The sequence below is a fragment of the Cherax quadricarinatus genome, chromosome 2 (assembly GCF_038502225.1).
Source record: "Cherax quadricarinatus isolate ZL_2023a chromosome 2, ASM3850222v1, whole genome shotgun sequence".
Lineage (NCBI taxonomy): Eukaryota > Metazoa > Arthropoda > Malacostraca > Decapoda > Parastacidae > Cherax > Cherax quadricarinatus.
Window position 1 is genome coordinate 80106597 of NC_091293.1, and position 19806 is coordinate 80126402.

The 19806-nt window shown below is 40.8% G+C and overlaps 1 protein-coding gene across 3 annotated transcripts in view; it reads right to left on the bottom strand.

Annotated features, from left to right (window-relative positions):
* Positions 1-1151: 1151 nt before the first annotated feature.
* LOC128698237 (asparagine synthetase domain-containing protein 1) overlaps positions 1152-19806 on the bottom strand; it is an 84587-nt gene continuing 65932 nt past the window's right edge. For 2 of the 3 annotated variants that reach the window (XM_070089313.1, XM_070089316.1), the window contains 3 exons: positions 18404-18568; positions 6440-6621; positions 1158-2672 (listed from right to left, as the gene is read on the bottom strand). In XM_070089313.1, the coding sequence (XP_069945414.1) occupies positions 2426-2672; positions 6440-6621; positions 18404-18568 (594 nt within the window). In that variant the 3' untranslated portion in view covers positions 1158-2425. Of the gene's footprint in view, positions 2673-6439; positions 6622-18403; positions 18569-19806 lie in introns of all 3 variants that reach the window. The other variant, XM_053790513.2, reaches the window with a different exon arrangement.

Below are 19806 nucleotides of genomic sequence, written 5' to 3' on the forward strand. Positions count from 1 at the left end.
AAATACAGTGGTCCCTCGTTTTTCGTAATTAATCCGTTCCTGGAGCCGTTACTATAAACGAAATTTACGATTTGCGAATCAATTTTCCCCATAAGAAATAATGTAAATACAATTAATCCGTTCCTGACACCCAGAAGTATTAAAACAAAAAAATTTTTTACATGAAATATACATATAGTACATAAACAATACAATGGGAAATGATGAATGAAACATTAACAGCATAACACTTACCTTTATTGGAGATTCTTCTTAGTGTATGGGAGACTGGAGGAGGAGAGAGATTGGATTGTTTACAGTTTGGAAGGGGAATCCCCTTCCAGCAACACCTCAGGTACCAATTGCTTCTCTGGGGTTGCTTCTCTTCTCTGTTTCTTAATGCCACTAGGACCACCTTGAGAGTCACTCTAGTCCTGTCTCGCAAAGTAACTGTGGAGAGAGCTCTGTTTCTGGCGTCTCTTTAACACTTCCCGAAAATGGCCTCACCTTCTTTACCACAGGCTTGGCACTAGGAGCTTTCTTTGGAGCCATGGTAGCTTATTTAGTAATTGCAAGCACTAAAATGAGTGGAATATTATGAAATATTTCGTAGGAGCACTTGAGGGGACCTTCACTCACTGGTAAACAATGCCAGACTGGCTGGGTAGGGAGGCTGCCCCGGCTCACACCGTGCGTACGCATCCCGGACGAACTACTATTCGCGAGTCAACCTATGAAAAGCGAGTCCATGTTTATACGAAAATACCCCTATGATTGGCGAAATTTACGATTGTCGAGAACTATGAAAAGCGAGGGACCACTGTATTAAGTTTAATGCAATAGAATAATTACAATAACAATAAAATAATTGACACTTACCTTTAATGAAGATCTGGTGATGATTGATGGGATGGAAGGAGGGGAGAGGTGTTAGTGTTTAGAAGGGGAATCCCCTTCCATTAGGACTTGAGGTAGCAAGTCCTTTTCCAGGGTTACTTCCCTTCTTCTTTTAATGCCACTAGGACCAGCTTGAGAGTCACTGGACCTCTGTCGCACAACAAATCTGTCCATAGAGCTCTGTACCTCCCGTTCCTTTACGATTTGTCTAAAATGGGCTACAACATTGTCATTGTAATAGCTGTGTTAGGGCTATTTTCATCCATAAAGGTTTGCACTTCAACCTACTGTGCACACATTTCCTTAATTTTTGAAGTAGGCACAATGTATTCCACAACTGGTATAGGCTTCTCAGGGTTAGCCCCAAACTCTTCAAAATCTTTCTTAATTTCCATACTAATTCTCACCCTTTTTACCACAGGGTTGGCACTAGAAGCTTTCTTGGGGCCCATGGTGACTTATTTTGCAGAAACAAGCACCAAACACAGTGATAATATGGATAATATGGAATGTACCGAATGTATCCTTAGATGCGTGCACACTGGCTGGCTTGTAAACAATGGCACACAAGGGGCAGTTCAGGCCACATGTGGACAGGTCTCGTACGAATCGTATCGAATACCGGGTTTTCAATCGAATGCCGAGGAAATTTTTTTGCGATATAATGCATCGAATACCGGATTTATCGAATACCGATGCCATCGAATACCGGGGGTCCACTGTATTATGAAACGACAGAATTTACAAGAAAATTAAGAATACACAAGTTAACTGTTTACTATAAAGTCAGTACACTATACAGCTAGCCCTCCACTTTTGTGATTTCCACTTTCACAAACTTTGAACATTCGCGGATTCCCAGCCACCCAATATACTACATTATTTTCCAATGTTTTCATGTGTTTTATGATTGTTCATGATTCAATAGGTTAAGGAAGCAGTATTGTTAGGCTAAGTAAATGCTATTATTATATTTCCCTACAATATATTTGCGCATCAAAACATTCGCGAACGCTACAGTACAGTATTATTATATTTCCCTACATTATACTTGCGCACCAAACATTCGCGAATTTTCAAGATTCGCGAGGTTCTTGATCCCCTAACCCTCATGAATGTGGAGGGCTTCCTGTACAACAGTAGTTAGTACTTTTGTACATACAAGCTCTCTTATAAGGCTACTGTAGTGTTATAAGTACAAGCTCTCTTATAAAGCTACTGTAGTGTTATCAGTACAAGCTCTCTTATAAAGCTACTGTAGTTTAAGCACAAGCTCTTTTGTAAAGCTACTGTTGTTTTATAAGTACAAGTTTATAAAGCTACTGTAGTTTTTGGTGAATTCAAGTGATAAAAGTTTGTAAGTACCACGAAGGCCTTTTTTCCAGGTCGTATTTAATTTTTCATGTGATTTTTAAATCACTTTTATAAAAATCACATATTCAGAGAAGCTTTATGAGAGCTGCCTGTATATAATGGAGCTTTATAAGAGAACTGACTGTATATAGAGGTGTATAAGAGAGCTGACTGTATATACTAAACTGAAACAAACTTATTTCTCCACCAGTCTCACACATGGGTCTGATCCTCTCTCTCTGGAATTTTCCAATTTGGCAATTCTGGAGCCAAACTGAATGGCTCTCTTTGGTAAAACAGCAGCAGCTGTCAGTCCCAGATGAGCAGCTGCCACACGCAGCACCAGCTTCTCCCCTACTCCACGCGGCAGATATAAGTTGGCCTTAATCCACACTGGCAGTGAGTTGAGGAAATTCACGACGTCTTCGTCCAAGTATGGGAACCTGAAGGAGGAATTAGCTTGGTTATTATGGCAGTAAAATGTTTTATAAAGGAATTCTTTGTAGTGCAGACTGCTGCAGGTGCAGGTGAACAACTGCATACAAAACAGTACAGCATGAACAGGTACAACACCAACGTTATGGCATCTAATGGTCTGGCACCTCTTTTAGTCAAATCATTACAATTAAACCATACCACGGGTGGGGATAGAACCCACGATCAGAGAGTCTCAAAACTCTATCCCCGTCCGTGGTATGGTTTGTTTGTAATCGTGTCATTATGATTTCGTGAGTTATTACAATTAAAACTAAATGCTAAATCCATAAGGGCCATACAGACCTCTTTTAGTCAGGACAAAATTACAAGACTTATTTTTTATAGACGGCATTATGTGCAGCGCGTTCTCACTTACAATGTTTTACACTGCAGTTGATTTTCTGCTATACTTAGCATATATGGCTAATAATTAATAATTGGATGGAGGGGGTAAAGGAGGTGTTGTGGGCGAGGGGTTTGGACTTCCAGCAAGCGTGCGTGAGCGTGTTAGATAGGAGTGAATGGAGACGAATGGTATTTGGGACCTGAAGAGCTGCTGGAGTGTCAGCAGGGTAATATTTAGTGAAGGTATTCAGGGAAACCGGTTATTTTATATAACCGGACTCGAGTCCTGGAAATGGGAAGTACAATGCCTGCACTCTAAAGGAGGGGTTTGGGATATTGGCAGTTTGGAGGGATATACAGTGGACCCTCAGCTAATGAGGGCATCGTATAACGTTAATTCTGACTAGCGATACATTTTAACACAAAAATTTTGCTTCGACTAGCGCTAAAAAATTTGACCAACATGATTCGTTCCGTTCCGTTCGAGACGCGTCCACTTGTGGCCTGAGCGCACCTCACTTGTCCCTTGGGTGCCAGTGTTTACAAGCAGCCAGCCACTGCGGTCCCATCCAAACATACAATCGGAACATTTCATATTATCACAGCATTTTTAGTGATTTCACCTGCAAAATAAGTCACCATGGGCCCCAAGAAAGCTTTTAGTGCCAACCCTGTGGTAAAAAGGGTGAGAAATACTATCGTACCACAGTCAGCTGCTGCTGCACCACGGTCAGCTGATGCTGGACCAGTCAGCTGTTGCTGGATCAGTCAGCTGTTGCTGTGCCATGGTCAGCTGTTGCTGGACCAGTCAGCTGTTGCTGCACCACAGTCAGCTGTTACTGGACCGGTCAGCTGTTGCTGCACCATGGTCAGCTGTAGCTGGACCAGTCAGCTGTTGCTGGATCAGTCAGCTGTTGCTGCACCATGGTCAGCTGTTGCTGGACCAGTCAGCTGTTGCTGCACCATGGTCAGCTGTTGCTGCACCATGGTCAGCTGTTGCTGGACCAGTCAGCTGTTGCTGCACCATGGTCAGCTGTTGCTGGACCAGTCAGCTGTTGCTGGATCAGTCAACTGTTGCTGCACCATGGTCAGCTGTTGCTGGACCAGTCAGCTGTTGCTGCTGCTGCACCACCATCAGCTGTATTACTCAAAGATGTGGAGAGTGTGTTGTTGGTGTGGCTTAACGTGAAACAATTACCGAGAAACGATTAACCCCAGAGGGTTAGCCACCCAGGATAACCCAAGAAAGTCAGTGCATCATCGAGGACTATCTAACTTATTTCCATTGGGGTCCTTAATCTTGTCCCCCAGGATGCAACCCACAACAGTTGACTAACACCCAGGTGAACAGGAAAAAATGCTTGGAACTAGTGCTCATATTGGTGAATTTAAGGCCAGCAAAGGTTGGTTTGAGAGATTTAAGAATTGTAGTGGCATACACAGTGTGATAAGGCATGGTGAAGCTGAAAAATTCCAATCCCAACAAGTGTTCACTTGTGACAAAACAGGCCTGTTCTGGAAGAAAATGCCAAACAGGACCTACATTACTCAGGAGGAAAAGGCACTCCCAGGACATAAGCCATTAGGACTTGACACCTCAAGTCCTAATGGAAGGGGATTCCCCTTCTAAACACTAACACCATCCACACTCTCCCCTCCTCCCATCCCATCAATCATCACCAGATCTTCAATAAAGGTAAGTGTCATGTAATTGTACATGTTTTCTTCAGTTTGTGTGTATTAAAATCAATATTTCATGTGGTAAAATTGTTTTTTTTTCATACTTTAGGGTGTCTTGCACAGATTAATTTGATTTCCATTATTTCTTATGGGGAAAATTAACTTGACTAACGATAATTTTGACTAACGATGAGCTCTCAGGAACGGATTAATAGCGTTAGTCGAGGGTCCACTGTATTGTTGTATTCTGGGCACCTCTGCAAAAACAGTGATTATGTGTGAGTGAGATGAAAGTGTTGAATGATGATGAAAGTATTTTCTTTTTGGGGATTTTATTTCTTTTTGGGTCACCCTGCCTCAGTGGGAAATGGCCGACTTGCTGAGAAAAAAAAAAAATTAACCCTTGCTATGGTTTGGGTTAACAGGTTAATTAATGAGAAAGCTAGAATCTTTCTTAGTGACACATTCTTTGTGTCAGTACTGCAACATTCTTTGTGTCGTACTGCAACATTGTGTCAATACTGCAGCATTCTTTGTGTCAGTACTGCAACATTCTTTGTGTCAGTACTGCAACATTCTGTGTCAGTACTGCAACATTCTTTGTGTCAGTACTGCAACATTCTGTGTGTCAGTACTGCAACATTCTGTGTGTCAGTACTGCAACATTCTGTGTGTCAGTACTGCAACATTCTTTGTCAGTACTGCAACATTCTTTGTGACTCATAGGTGTATAATTAGTGGCTCACAGGTGTATAATTAGTAGCTCATCTCTTCTCCTCCACTTATTATAATCCATTTTTTGCATCTGACCTTCATTTTAATCCACATAATCCTTGAAATTATATACGTATTTATATTCTCTCTTCTCCTTCTATAACTGATGCTTCAACATTATTGCTACCCCTTCCTTAGCTCTAACTCTCTCAGATACTTCTGACTTAATCCATTTATTTCTCCCCACTGAAACCCCCCTACCCCCTTCAGCTTTGTTTCACTTAGAACATCCAACTTCTTTTCATCCGTAACACTGGCAATCATCTCTTTCTTATCATCTGCTCTACATCCATGCACATTTATACATCCCAACTTTATAAAAAAAATTTTTTATTATTTTTAGTAATTTATACTAACCCCTTTCTCTTAGCATTTTACTCGCCTCTTATAACACGGCTTACAGAGTAAGGATTCTTTTCCACTTCCCCATGGAGATGAAAAGAAATAGATAAGAACAAGAATTATTAAGAAAATAGAAGAAAATTCAGATGGATGTGTATATATAAAAGTGTACATAAAAAAAAAAATTATTTAAAAATTTTCATTGCATATTTCCAATGAGGTGGAACCAATTACCATATTTTACATATGCAGTGGACCCCCGCTTAATGATCACCTCCCAATGCGACCAATTATGTAAGTGTATTTATTTAAGTGCATTTGTACGTGTATGTCTGGGGGTCTGAAATGGACTAATCTACTTCACAATATTCCTTATGGGAACAAATTCGGTCAGTACTGGCACCTGAGCATACTTCTGGAATGAAAAAATATCGTTAACCGGGGGTCCACTGTAATTACAATTTCAAATAATATTTATTTGAATAATGCGATCATTTCACAGGATTCATTATTCACACTAATTGAAACTTAGCTGTACTAATGTTTACATTACATTTTATATCATAAAAGTAATGACAAATTCTCTGTGTACCTTGGAGCTCGACCATGATCACTTAGGATGCGATTATCTCGTCCTAAATTCCTAGTATGAATACGAGAGATCTCCAGGCTAATTTCTTCTAAGAGGGCTGACCAACCAGCTGCTGTGAAGCGGGCGCGGTGACGAGAGTAGCCACCCAGTTGTTCGTCTGCACCCATCCCACACAAGAGAACCTGCGGAGGGTTATGTAACATTAACAATACAGCAAAACCTCCAATAAAAAACACGGAGTTTTTTCTTGTTATGCACTATGTGCTGCAGGATTTTTTTTTATAGTGAGCACACTGACCATGCAGACCCATTCTCTCATATGTAGGCCTACCAGTTTTCTCCCACAAGATTGGAGGTTGCTAGAATTTTGGTGTAGTATTACGGGACCGACACTAGCTTGCAAGACATAACATTACGGGACCGACAGTGAAAGTGATAATGCTAGTCAAATTTTTCACCTTAAAACTGTGCATTCTTTGGCCTTTCTAATTTTTGTATGTTTTGCAAAATGATTTAGAATAAAATATTTGAATTTAGATGAAAAAGAAACAATGGTTCAAGAAAAGATACTGGAAAATAATGTGAGAAATAAATGAACGGATAGCATCTATTTCTTGCAAAGCTCTTGATAAAATGGTTTTCATGAAAGACTCAGTCATATATGTAAACTACATAACAAAGTAATGTAATAAAATGGATGGCAGATACACTAATAATCCAAACTTAGCAGACTATAACTTATGACGATGTTTTGGTCCAAGTTGGACCGAAACATCGTCATAAGTTATAGTCTGCTAAGTTTGGGTTATTAGTGTATCTGCCATCCATTTTTATACATTACTTTGTTATGTAGTTTACATATATGCCTGAGTCTTTCATGAAAACCATGAAACAAAGTTTATTCCTCTTTGCAGTATACAAAATGTAGTTTACATGTCATAAAATACAGCCTCTCCTCATTTAACGATGGAGTTCCATTCCTAAGACTACATCAGTAAACGAATTTGTTGCTAAGCAAGGAGCACACTATACAGTGGACCCTCGATTATCGGCCGTAATCCATTCCAGAAGCTCGGCCTAAAACCAAAATGGTCGAAAACTGAAATAATATTTCCCATAAGAATTAATGTACTGTGGACCGTCGACTAACGATTTTAATCTGTTCCAGAGAGCTTGTCCTTAGCCGAATTAATTTTCCCCATGAGAAATAATGGAAATCCAATTAATCCGTTCCACACAGCCAAAAGTATTAAAACAATGAGACAATAAATACGTAAATAAATACTAAAATGACACCTTTACTGAAGAGTATTGATGAGTGATGAGACACTGTTTTTCTTGAACACTCTGGGATTTTCAGAGTGCTACACAAGTAAAGGCTTCACTTTGCAATCCACACTAGCATTACAACAAAACATGAGAGTTAGCCTGTCTTTCATAGGCTTGTGTCCTGGGAGTGCCTTTTCCTCCTGAGTAATGTAGGTCCTGTTTGCCATTGTCTTCCAGAACAGGCCTGTTTCATCACAACTGAACACTTGTTGGGGTTGGAATTTTTCAGCTTCACCATGCCTTTCACAACTGAACACTTGTTGGGGTTGGAATTTTTCAGCTTCACCATGCCTTATCACACTGTGTATGCCACTACGATTTTTAAATCTCTCAAACCAACTTTTGCTGGCCTTAAATTCACCAATATGAGCACTGGTTCCAGGCATTTTTTCCCATTCACCTGGGTGTTAGTCGACTGGTGTGGGTTGCATCCTGGGGGACAAGATTGAGGGCCCCAATGGAAATAAGTTAGACAGTCCTCGATGATGCAATGACTTTCTTGGGTTATCCTGGGTGATTAACCCTCTGGAGTTAATTGTTTCTCGGTAATTGTTTCTCGTTAAGCCACACCAACAACACTCTCTCCACATCTTCGAGTAGTACAGCTGACGGTGGTGCAGCAGCAGCTGATGGTGGTGCAGCAGCAGCTGATGGTGGTACAGCAGCAGCTGATGGTGGTGCAGCAACAGCTGACAGTGGTGCATCAGCAGCAGCAGCTGACCGTGGTACAGCAGCAGCTGATGGTGGTGCAGTATCAGCTGACGGTAGTGCAGCAACAGCTGATGGTGGTGCAGCAGCTGACTGTGGTACAGCAGCAGCTGATGATGGTGCAGCAACAGCTGATGGTGGTGCAGCAGCAGCTGACCATGGTACAGCAGCAGCTGATGGTGGTGCAGCAGCAGCTGACCATGGTACAATAGTATTTTGATAATATTTCTCACCCTTTTTACCTCAGGGTTGGCACTAGCTTTCTTTGGGCCCATGGTGGCTTATTTAGCAGTTACAAGCACTAAAAACAATGGAATAATACAAAATATATCGAATGTATGCGTGAAACCATCCACCCTGGCTTGTAAACAATGGCACACTAGCTGAAGGCAGGACAGCTGAGGCGTTCAGGCCAGACAGACAGGCGGACGCGTTCAAGACGAATGTCCTTACCCGAGTTTTTCATCATTGCCTGAGCCAATATTTTTACACAAAAACGCATTGTTACCCGATTTTATCGTTACCCGATGACACCACTAGTCGAGGGTCCACTGTAATTACAATTAATCCATTCCAGACAAAAATATTCACCAAAAAATAATTTTTTTAACAATTAAATCAGTATTACATACCTTTATTGAAGGCTAATGCTGGCTTCTGGAATGCCTGCTACACTTCCTGCATGCCTGCTACATTTTCTGCATGTCTGCTAAACTCCCTGCATGCCTGGTACACTTCCTGCATGCCTGTTACACCCCCTGCATGCTTGCTACACTTCCTGCATGCCTGCTACACTTCCTGCATGCCTGCTACATTTTCTGCATGTCTGCTACACTCCCTGCATGCCTGGTACACTCCCTGCATGCCTGTTACACCCCCTGCATGCCTGCTACACTTCATGCATGCCTGCTACACTTCTTGCATGCCTGCTACACTTCTTGCATGCCTGCTATGCTCCCTGCATGCCTATTACACTTCCTGCATGCCTGCTACACTTCCTGCATGCCTGCTACACTTCCTGCATGCCTGCTACACTTCCTGCATGTCTGCTACACTCCCTGCATGTCTGCTACACTGCCTGCATGCCTGCTACACTTCCTGCATGTCTGCTACACTCCCTGCATGCCTGCTACACTGCCTGCATGCCTGCTACACTTCCTGCATGCCTGCTACACTCTCTGCATGCCTGCTACACTTCCTGCATGTCTGCTACACTCCCTGCATGCTTGCTATGCTCCCTGCATGCCTGCTACACTGCCTGCATGCCTGTTACACTTCCTGCATGTCTGCTACACTCCCTGCATGCCTGCTACACTGCCTGCACGCCTGCTACACTTCCTGCATGCCTGCTACACTCCCTGCATGCCTGCTACACTTCCTGCATGCCTGCTACACTGCCTGCATGCCTGCTACACTGCCTGCATGCCTGCTACACTTCCTGCATGCCTACTACACTCCCTGCATGCCTGCTACACTTCCTGCATGCCTGCTACACTCCCTGCATGCCTGCTACACTTCCTGCATGCCTGCTACACTCCCTGCATGCCTGCTACACTCCCTGCATGCCTGCTACACTCAGGGCTGGATTACCGCATAGGCAAACTAGGCATTTGCCTAGGGCCCCGCGCATTTGGGGGCCCCGCGGTCCAAGGGGTTCAGGGGCTCATCCAAGACTGCGCACATGGTGCAAGTGCAAAGGGGTCCCTACCTAAAAAGTTCAAGTGTTTGGAGAGTAAAATTTATTTTTAAAAATTAATCAAAACAAAAATAAATAATGAAATAAAATAAAATAAAAATAAATAAACCTAACCATAGATGGCAACACTCAACATGCCTTTGTTTACATCAGAACAGCTGTGTTTTCCCACTAATGGGTGAGTATGGGAGATTCCTCTCCAATTTTCTGTAGTAATTACACGTTATCTAAACTTGTACTGTGACAAATTAACTGAGGTGTTGTTGATAGACATTGATGTGTATGGATAAATGTTTGTTTTCGCCTCTAAATGTTAAGGGAGGTACCTGATAGGGTTACTTGACCAGTAAAGACGCATGGACCAGTAAAGACGCATTTTTGGTAAAAATACTATAAAGAAAAACCTAAAAACGCAAACTGACTTCCGTTTGTAGGTTTTAAAAGCACTTTGTCCTGTCTTTAAGTCTTTATCATTTCAATAACAGATCTCAATTGATTGATGTTCTACATCACTTCCGTCGCAAATGCTTACCGGGCTGATCATCAGCGGTCAAGGAAGAGGAAACGTAATTTTGAAGAGCCAGACAATGAAATTGTGTTGCTACCAAGGCAGAAATGTAAGACAGCTACATACTTCGTCATTCTGGATTCACTGATTACAGAATTGGTGAAAAGAAAAGAAATCTACCAGAATCTCAATGACAAGTTTGGATTTCTGTTCAAAATTACTACTATGCCAGATGCAGAATTGAGAGAAGCTGCATTAAAGTTGCAACAACACCTTTCAGCAGATGTTCAGGACACATTTGTTGAAGAAATAGTTCATTTTTCTGGGTATATGAATCAGATTAAAGCTCCACCTGAAAAATGTGCGCCCTCAGCTGCTTTGAAACATTTAAGAAATGCAGGTATCTCAGAAACCTTCCCTAATGTTGACATAGTGTATCGCCTTTACCTAACACTTCCAGCTACTAACTGTGAAGGAGAACGTTCATTTTCTGTTTTGAAAAGAGTGAAAAACCAGCTCCGTTCAACAATGAGCCAAGACAAATTGTGTAACCTAGCCTTGTTGACCATTGAGTCTGATCTAACAAGAAATATTGATTTTCAGAATATAATTGATGATTTTGCCAATATGAAATCCAGAAAAAAATTTATTTAAGAAGTGCCTGTGAATATAAACAATTCTTTACTTTCTTGAGTTTATATGATTTGATAGTCTTATGCATGATGCAATGATAGCAATAATGGTCAGTGATTTATAAAGGGAATAATAGTGCTGTAGTGGTTATGCTGAATATAATAGGTACATGATGTCACTACTTTAATAGCCTAATCTAGTAATACTATGCTGTCTTGAGTTTATTCTCTTTAAAATGCATGATTTAACAAGATATTTATAATGGCTGTTGGTAAATGGTTTTGGTTGTCTTGATGTACTTTCCCTATTAAATTTAATCTAAATAGCCAGAATGTATTTAATTAGACCTTAAACAGGCTCACACTGACCCCCCCCCCACCCCCAAGCTGGAAGGGGTCGCTTCACTTACCCGTAACTCAAAGGGACCCCGTCAATCTGAATAGCTTAGGGCCCGGAGACTTCTTAATCTGGCCCTGGCTACACTCCTTGCATGCCTGCTACACTCTCTACATGCCTGCTACACTCTCTACATGCCTGCTACACTTCAAGCTTAAATTCCATGTTTCTCACTTTCTTTACCACAGGAACTTTACTAGGGACTTTCTTTGTTGCCAAGGTTACTTATTTTGCAGTTGCACTGGAAAAAACCCACAAAAAACAATGGAAAACAAGCAAAATGTTTGGATGTATGAGCAGAAGCTTCCTCACACACCAAAAGACACAGCCAAACTGACACACAAGCAGCCCCAGCCAGCGGACGGATGCATCCGAAATGGTCAATGACCGAGTTGGCCAATAACGGGAATGGCCGATAACCGAGGGTCCACTGTAATGGTAGTGGGTTTGTGTCACCCATCTTTGATATTGTTTTAATATCACCTTTGCACCATTTATAACATTTTTATTATATTTTTAAATGTTTATACAGTAGTGTACTGTATATTGTAATAAACAGAATAGAAGAATTCAACTCAAATATACATTATTTAGATATGCATACTGGTCAGAGAGTCGGTCATAAGTTTGAGTCATCGGTAAACGAGTACATCGCCAAGTGAGGAGAGGCTGTATTGTTAACTCTTTCACTGTCCAGACTCCCTATCTGAAACTTGTCCACAATGTCCAAGAATTTTCAAAAAAAAAAAAGAAAAAAAAAAAAAATCTTATTTTTTTATGAAATGATTGAGAATATTTTTCTGAAGGTAATAAAACAAAAAGTATGAAAATTAGTGGAAAATTGACGAAATTACGCTTATGCAAATTTTGCTGAATCAGCAATATTTACGCATTGGTGATTTTACCCACTTCGAGCCCTATTTGAGGCCAATTACATTGTTTCACTAGTATGTCTTCCATTTTATTGACTGAGGACAAGAAATTGCCCAATCAACTATTTCAACTATACAATAAAGTGATCAGAAAATGATAATTTGGCCAATTTCACACACATTTCAAAATATTCCAGTTTCAAAATAAGGCTTAAAATAAACAATGCAGGCATTCATGGCACTGAAATAACATTTCCACAATTCATTACTTATGGTTTCAGGCTTTACGCATGAATTCCGTTTTGATTTTTTATTCACAAAGAATTTTTATTCACAAAAAATAGAAGATTTACTGTTATGTAATATTGTAATTGTATAAATAATATCAGCGCATTCGTCAACACAATATTTGATGCATCAGTTGACCTGTATTGGATGTGTGACATGATTTGTTTACTCTCGATCGGCAAAAATCGAACATTTCCACTAACTTCAGCTCAATTTCAAGCTATTTTTAATATTAACCCTTTCAGGGTCCAAGGCCCAAATCTGGAGTCACGCACCAGTGTCCAAGAATTTAAAAAAAAAAAATTTGTTATTTTTTCTTATGAAATCGTAGAGAATCTTTTTGTGAAGGTAATAAAACAAAAAGTACGAAATTTGGTGGAAAATTGACGAAATTATGCTCTCGCGAATTTTGATGTGTCAGCGATATTTACGAATCGGCGATTTTGCCGACTTTGACTCCCATTTTAGGCCAATTACATTATTCCAATCAACCAAATTCTTAGCTATTTCACTAGTATTACTTCTATTCTATCGATTGAGCACAAGAAATTGCCAAGTCAACTGTTTCAACTACAAAATAAAGTGATCGGAAATTGTTAATTTGGCCAATTTAACACAAAGTTCAAAATATTCCAATTTCAAAATAGGGTCCAGAATGAACAATGTAGGTATTCCTGGCACTAAACTAACATTTCCTCTGTTCATTAGTTATGTTTTGAGGCTTTACAAATAAATTCCATTTTGATTTTTTATTCACATAATGAATTTTTATTCACACCAAAAAATAGAAGATTTACTGTTATGCAATACTGTAATGATTGTATAAATATCATCACCATATTTGTGAATGTATATTAGACCCACCAGCTGACGTGTATTAGACGTGTGAGGTCGTTTGTTTACTCTTGAATATCGGCAAAAATTTAACATTTCTGCTACTTTGAGCTCAGTTTCAAGCCATTTCCAGTGCTAAAACCAATCAAAATCATCTCTATTTCTGTAATATGTCTTCCATTCTATCAAATGAGACCAAGAAATCGCAAATACATCTATAAAAAACATACGAAAAAACACTGCAAAGTTACTGTTTTAATCGAAAAATCATGATTTCATTTTTTTTCTCTCATTATACACAGTGTGCTGCAGGATCTGTTTTATGTGGTGCACACATACCACATAGATGTATTCTCTCATATCTAGGCCCAAATGTACCACTCACAGTTTATCAGAGTGAGCTGAGCTCATGGCGTAGATCTACGGTTTGGACCCTGAACGTAAAGCCGTAGATCTACGGGACGGACCCTGAAAGGGTTAAAACCAATCAAAATTATCTCTGTTTCTGTAACATATTTTCCACTTTATCAAATGAGATAAAAAAAACTGAGAATACAACTGTGAAAACCGCAAAGTCGTTGTTTTAATCCAAAAACACAGTCACAGTTTTTATTTTCATTATGCACTGTGTGCTGCAGGATTTTTTTATGTGATGCACACTTATCACAAAGACCCATTCTCTTAGATCTAGGCCCAAATTTACAGCTTACAGCTTATCTGGGTGAGCTGAGCTCATGGTGTAATATTACGGAACCAACAGTGACCTCAGCGAAAGGATTAAGGACAAAGAAAGCCGCTAACATGCTGTGCATGTTAGTGGCTTTCTTTGTCCTTAATCCTAATCCTGACAGACTACTTAAAACAAGACATAGGTTATTGAGCAGCACAATTTCAAGTATGCCTTACAGGTACTCCTCACTTAACCCTTTGAGGGTTTTGGACGTACTAGTACAGCTTATGACCCAGGGTTTTTGACGTACCTGGAGTTTACCTGGAGAGAGTTCCGGGGGTCAACGCCCCCGCGGCCCGGTCTGAGACCAGGCCTCCTGGTGGATCAGAGCCTGATCAACCAGGCTGTTGCTGCTGGCTGCACGCAAACCAACATACGAGCCACAGCCCGGCTGATCCGGAACTGACTTTAGGTGCTTGTCCAGTGCCAGCTTGAAGACTGCCAGGGGTCTGTTGGTAATCCCCCTTATGTGTGCTGGGAGGCAGTTGAACAGTCTCGGGCCCCTGACACTTATTGCATGGTCTCTTAACGTGCTAGTGACACCCCTGCTTTTCATTGGGGGGATGGTGCATCGTCTGCCAAGTCTTTTGCTTTCGTAGTGGGTGATTTTCGTGTGCAAGTTCGGTACTAGTCCCTCTAGGATTTTCCAGGTGTATATAATCATGTATCTCTCCCTCCTGCGTTCCAGGGAATACAGGTTTAGGAACCTCAAGCGCTCCCAATAATTGAGGTGTTTTATCTCCGTTATGCGCGCCGTGAAAGTTCTCTGTACATTTTCTAGGTCGGCAATTTCACCTGCCTTGAAAGGTGCTGTTAGTGTGCAGCAATATTCCAGCCTAGATAGAACAAGTGACCTGAAGAGTGTCATCATGGGCTTGGCCTCCCTAGTTTTGAAGGTTCTCATTATCCATCCTGTCATTTTTCTAGCAGATGCGATTGATACAATGTTATGGTCCTTGAAGGTGAGATCCTCCGACATGATCACTCCCAGGTCTTTGACGTTGGTGTTTCGCTCTATTTTGTGGCCAGAATTTGTTTTGTACTCTGATGAAGATTTAATTTCCTCATGTTTACCATATCTGAGTAATTGAAATTTCTCATCGTTGAACTTCATATTGTTTTCTGCAGCCCACTGAAAGATTTGGTTGATGTCTGCCTGGAGCTTTGCAGTGTCTGCAATGGAAGACACTGTCATGCAGATTCGGGTGTCATCTGCAAAGGAAGACACGGTGCTGTGGCTGACATCCTTGTCTATGTCAGATATAAGGATGAGGAACAAGATGGGAGCGAGTACTGTGCCTTGTGGAACAGAGCTTTTCACCGTAGCTGCCTCGGACTTTACTCTGTTGACGACTACTCTCTGTGTTCTGTTAGTGAGGAAATTATAGATCCATCGACCGACTTTTCCTGTTATTCCTTTAGCACGCATTTTGTGCGCTATTACGCCATGGTCACACTTGTCGAAGGCTTTTGCAAAGTCTGTATATATTACTAGTACGCCTAAATTCTAGCGCCCTCAAATCTAGTGGGAGAAAGCTGGTAGGCCTCCATATGAAAGAATGGGTCTATGTGGTCAGTGTGCATGGTATAAAAAAAATCCTGCAGCACACAGTGCATGAGAAAAAAAAAACTTCGACCGTTTTTTTGGAATAAAACAGCAACTTTGCACTGTATTTTCGTATGGTATTTATTGTTGTATTCTAGTTTTCTTGGTCTCATTTTATAGAATGGAAGGCATATCATAGAAATTGAGATGATTTTGACTGGTTTTACAATGAAAGGTACCTTGAAATTGAGCTCAAAGTAGCAGAAATGTTCGATTTTTACCAAAGTTCAAAAGTAATAAATCATGCCAAGCGTCCAATACACGTCAACTGGTGAGTCTAATATTCTTTTGCAAGTGCGCTAATATGATTCAGACCATTTTTTACACTAATGCAGTAGTCTGCATAACAGTAAGTCTTCTATTTATTGTGAGAATAAAAATTCAAAGTGGAAAGCAAAAGAATGTAAGAGAGGCCTTGAGACGTGACTAATGAATAAAGGAAATGTCATTTTAGTGCCAGGAATGTATTTCTTGTTTGTTCTGGACCCTATTCGGAAATTGGCATCTTTTGAAATTTGTGTGAAATTGGCAAAATTGCTAAATTCTGACCACTGTACTGGATAGTTGAAATTGGTAAATGGGTGGTTTCTTGCACTCATTCAATAGAAAAAATGGAGTTCTAGCGAAATATTCATGTTTTTTGTCGACTAGTACAGTGGAACTGGCCGAAAATGGAGCTCAAAGTGGGCAAAATCGCCGATCCGTAAACATCGCTGAGACCGCTAACCTCGCGAGAGCATAATTCCGTAAGTTTTCCATCAAATTTCATATTTTTGGTGTCATTATGACCGGGAAAAGATTCTCTATCTTTTCATAAGAATTTTTTTTTTTTTAAATTTGGCCGACCTTGAGAACGAGTCTCGGAGAGGGCCTGTCGACCCTCAAAGGGTTAACAACCTACCTGTTTAACGACGGCTCAAACTTACGAGCAGCTCTCTGACCAGTGTACTGTATGTGTTTTTTACTTTTTTATTGTTATTTCATGCCTAATTCTATTTTAATATACTAAAAATATTATAAATCGTGCAAAGGTGACATTAAAACATCTAAAGATGGTTGACACAAACCCTCTACTGGTACATTATACTTGAAATATCAGTAAGGGGGCAGCTTCTCGCTTAATGACCAATTCGCTTACCAACCTACTCTTAGGAACAGAACTCAGTCGTTAAGTGAGGAGTACCTGTATTACAAAAAAGAGAAGTAGCAATTATAGTATAATTTTAAGTATGTATTAATACTTCAAACTGATTCAGTGATCTTAAGTTAACTGGGATTCTTAAGTAGTTTCAAACAAGCTTTATGATTTCAGGCTATGGAATGATTATGAGAGATGATGAAGAAACATGAAGTAGATGGCTGTACGTGGTATAGAATAGTGTTGGCATAGTTAACTTAGGGAGATGGGGAAATTTTTAATTAATTTTAGCTGGTTCAGGCAGTGAATTCTAGATCTTGGGGCCCTTTATGTGCATTGTATTTTTGCATAAGGTGAGGCGGATATGGAGGATGTCGAAGAGAGTTTTGTGCTTTGTGTTGTGCCTGTGTGTTCTGTTGTAGCTATCAAAGAGAAGTTTGAGGGGAAAGCTTACATTGAAGTTAATTGTTCTACTATATATATAGTAGACACAATAATATGAGGGAAAGCCAGGGCAGGGCAGGGCAGCATAGGGTAAGGTAGAGTAAAGTAGGGTATGATTGGGTATGATAGGGTAGGGTAGGACAGGGTAGGGCAGGGCAGGGCAGAGTAGGGCAGAGTAGGGTAGAGCAGGGAAAGGCAGGACAAGGTAGAGCAAGTAAAGGCAGGACAAGGTAGAGCAGGGCAGTGCAGGGCTGACAGGGTAGGGTAGAGCAGGGTAGGATAGGGTAGGGCACAACAGGATAGAGTATGGCAGGGCAAAGCAGGGCAGGCAGGTCAGGACAGGGTGAGGCAGGGCAAAGCAGGGCAGGCAGGTCAGGACAGGGTGAGGCAGGGCAAAACAGGGTAGGGAGGGTAGGGCAGGGCAAGGCAGGGCAGGGTAGGACAGGGCAGGATTGGCACAGTAGGGCAGGGCAGGGCAAGGCAGGGCAGGGCAAGGCTGGGTAGGGCAGAACAGAGCTGGCAAAGTAGGAGAGGGCAAAGTAAGGCAGGGCAGGAAGAGATTGGTAAAGAATTGGAGACTTAATATTTACAAACTTGTTGTCAGAGTGCGGCACATCATGTGTTTGGTGTCAGTACAGTCACTCTCTCTTTATCTCTCTCTTTCTCTCTCTCTCCCTCCCTCCCTCCTGTGCTTGTCTTCCTCCTTTCCACCCTTCCTCACTCCCACCCACCCACCCACTCACCCCCAACGAACCCTCCACTATTAGACTAGCTAATCTTACTCTAGCTGGTGATGTGTAAGGCACACCCACAACAGCACCATGGCCTCGACCACCAAACCACAGAGCACATCCAATACTGTCATCCAACACAGATGTTAGAGGAGCCACCAGGTGACGGATAACTGACTCTCTCTCTTCTGCAAGTTCAGCACTGCTCACATTGATCTGCAAAGTACATCATGCCCTATTAAATATTTAAAAAGTTTATTTTTCAGCCAAACAATATCACATAAGAACATATGCAAAAGGTACTAAATCTGTGAATTGAGGAGAAAACAAGGGAATGGCACAAAGCCCTAGCATACAGTGTCATAAAAGAAAGGAGTGGCATGAAACAATAACCTACAGTGTCATAAAACAAGGGAACGGCACACAGCCCTAGCCTACAGTGTCATAAAAGAAAGGAGCGGCACGAAACAATAACCTACAGTATCATAAAAGAAGGGAATGGCACAAAGCCCTAGTCTATATATAGCATGAACTAATAGAATACAGACTCTCCTCACTTAGTGACGTACTCTTTTACCGACGCCTCAGACTTGTGATGGGCTCTCTGATCAGTATTCATACCTAAATAATATACATTAGAGTTGATTTCCTCTATTCTGTTTCTTTCAATATACAGTACACTACTGTATAAACATTTAAAAATATACCAGAAATGTTATAAATGGTGCAAAGGTGACATTAAAACAATATCAAAGATGGGTGACACAAACTCACTACTATGTTCCTCACTTCCCAACAAATTCATTTAACGATGTGATCTAAGGAACAGAACTCCGTCGTTAACCCTTTGACTGTTTCAGGGCTCTCTCTGAAACTGTCATTCTATGTCGCCAAATATTCGAAAAAAAAAAAAATTATTTTTTCTTATGAAAATGTTAGGAATATTTTTACTAGTGTTTTAAGCCTAAAAAAAAATTTTTGCCATCAGTACTTACCGAGATATAGAGCCGCAAAGTTTGCAGAAATCGACGTGCGTATGGCAACAGCGGCGACTGCCGCCCGCCCGGTATTCTTTTATTTACTCTAATTCAAAGGTTTCTTGCATTTTTCAATATTTTTCTTTTCCAGGTAACTTATGTGGCCTGTGAGACCAATGTAAGGTGCATTGTTCAAATATACACTCATTATTTACAACACAATAACAGAACAAACTTTATCACTATTAGTTTGTGTGTACACTTTGTTTACACAAACAAACAATACAAAACAATGTTTATTACTATTGTTCCATAATATATATACATATGTACAGTCACTAACCACGTTCCTAGAACTGCTGCAGCTTGTGGAACTCTTTGAAACATGGGTATATGCAGAGGGGCACTTCACACTCCTCACACATAAAACGAGTGTCTCTGCGTGTTTGTGGGCGTTTTGTGGTATGCATACATACA